Raw genomic sequence first — 1,228 nt, 5'->3', positions numbered from 1 at the left:
GTATTCTCATTTGAGTCAAGCATATAGGAATTATTGTCGGAATATTTTACTTTTAGATTGATTTTCTTTTGGAGATCACGTTGTAACACATTATAGTTATCTTTGAGTAAGAACAACCATCGAAGAGCAACAGCACAATTTTTCAGTAATAGAGTGGAAAGCTTGCTTTGCTTGCAATTATGTCCCTTTTTTACCATTCGACTAATGGTAAAATAACACATTCAAAACTACAAATAAAGGAACATTTAGGAGATGTTTTAATATATATTAAATTGGATTCGATAGTACAATAAACAAAATTTTAACCTAAAATCCCTTCTCACGGGAAAGGGCAATCCTGACTACAAGAAAGAACTAGCAGAGCTCTTTCGGCCAGGCATTGATCTGCCTCCAATCCCTTATCCAGATTTTCCTCTGGAGGATTCCCTTCCCAAATGCGAATGGAAAGCGTGCTTTGCTTGCAAGCATGTCCTTTTTTTTACTATTCGACTAACAGTAATATAACACATCCAAAATTACAAATAAAGGAACATTTAGGAGACGTTTTAATATATATTAAATCGGATTCATCATTATAAAAAACAAAATTTTAACTTAACATCACCCCTCATTGAACATTGATGTCCAAAATCTTGGTACTACTACTAGCCTTAGGTATAATTATATACAAAACACCATCCTTAACCTCAGCCTTAATTTTCTCGAACTCCACATTCTCAGGCAATGCAATTCTGCAACTGTATCTCCCATAGCTCTTGGCTGACCATTCTTCATCTTCTTCGCCATCTTCGCCCGTCTTTTTGGGCTCTTTTTCAGCCTTCACAACAAGCATTTTCTCCTCCACCCAAACCTTCACATCCTCTTTTGTCATTCCGGGCATGTCAAATCTCATCTTGTATTTTCCTTCGCCTTCCTTAATCTCCCACGGTGTCCTCCCTCGACTGAATCCTCCAGTCTCGGCTTGGGCTGAAGGCCATCCACTGCTATAGGCAAAAGGGTCATCCATCATTCTCTCCATTGTCTCCATCATCTGTTGAACTGTTCTTGCCGTTGGGAACCTATCCCATAAACCTGTATACGTAGAAAATGTTCATTAGTGCTAAAAAAATATAAAATCCCAAGGCACAAAATTGTTTAAGCATCATAACGACTACTTCTGAGTCTTGCGTCAAAAATAGAGTTGACTCAAAAGCAGTTACAGAAACTATTAATTTTAAGCCTGCCTCTA

At 37.5% G+C, this 1,228-nt stretch overlaps 1 protein-coding gene across 1 annotated transcript in view; it reads right to left on the bottom strand.

Moving 5' to 3' along the window:
- Positions 1-522: 522 nt before the first annotated feature.
- The window catches only part of LOC111398870 (small heat shock protein, chloroplastic-like), a 3,483-nt gene continuing 2,777 nt past the window's right edge, over positions 523-1,228 (bottom strand). Inside the window, exon 2 of the mRNA XM_023026016.1 lies at positions 523-1,071. Within this exon, the coding sequence (XP_022881784.1) occupies positions 608-1,071 (464 nt within the window). The 3' untranslated portion in view covers positions 523-607. The remainder of the gene's footprint in view (positions 1,072-1,228) is intronic.

Source organism: Olea europaea, chromosome 8, assembly GCF_002742605.1.
Source record: "Olea europaea var. sylvestris chromosome 8, O_europaea_v1, whole genome shotgun sequence".
NCBI lineage: Eukaryota > Viridiplantae > Streptophyta > Magnoliopsida > Lamiales > Oleaceae > Olea > Olea europaea.
This window is presented reverse-complemented; position numbering and strand designations above follow the sequence as displayed.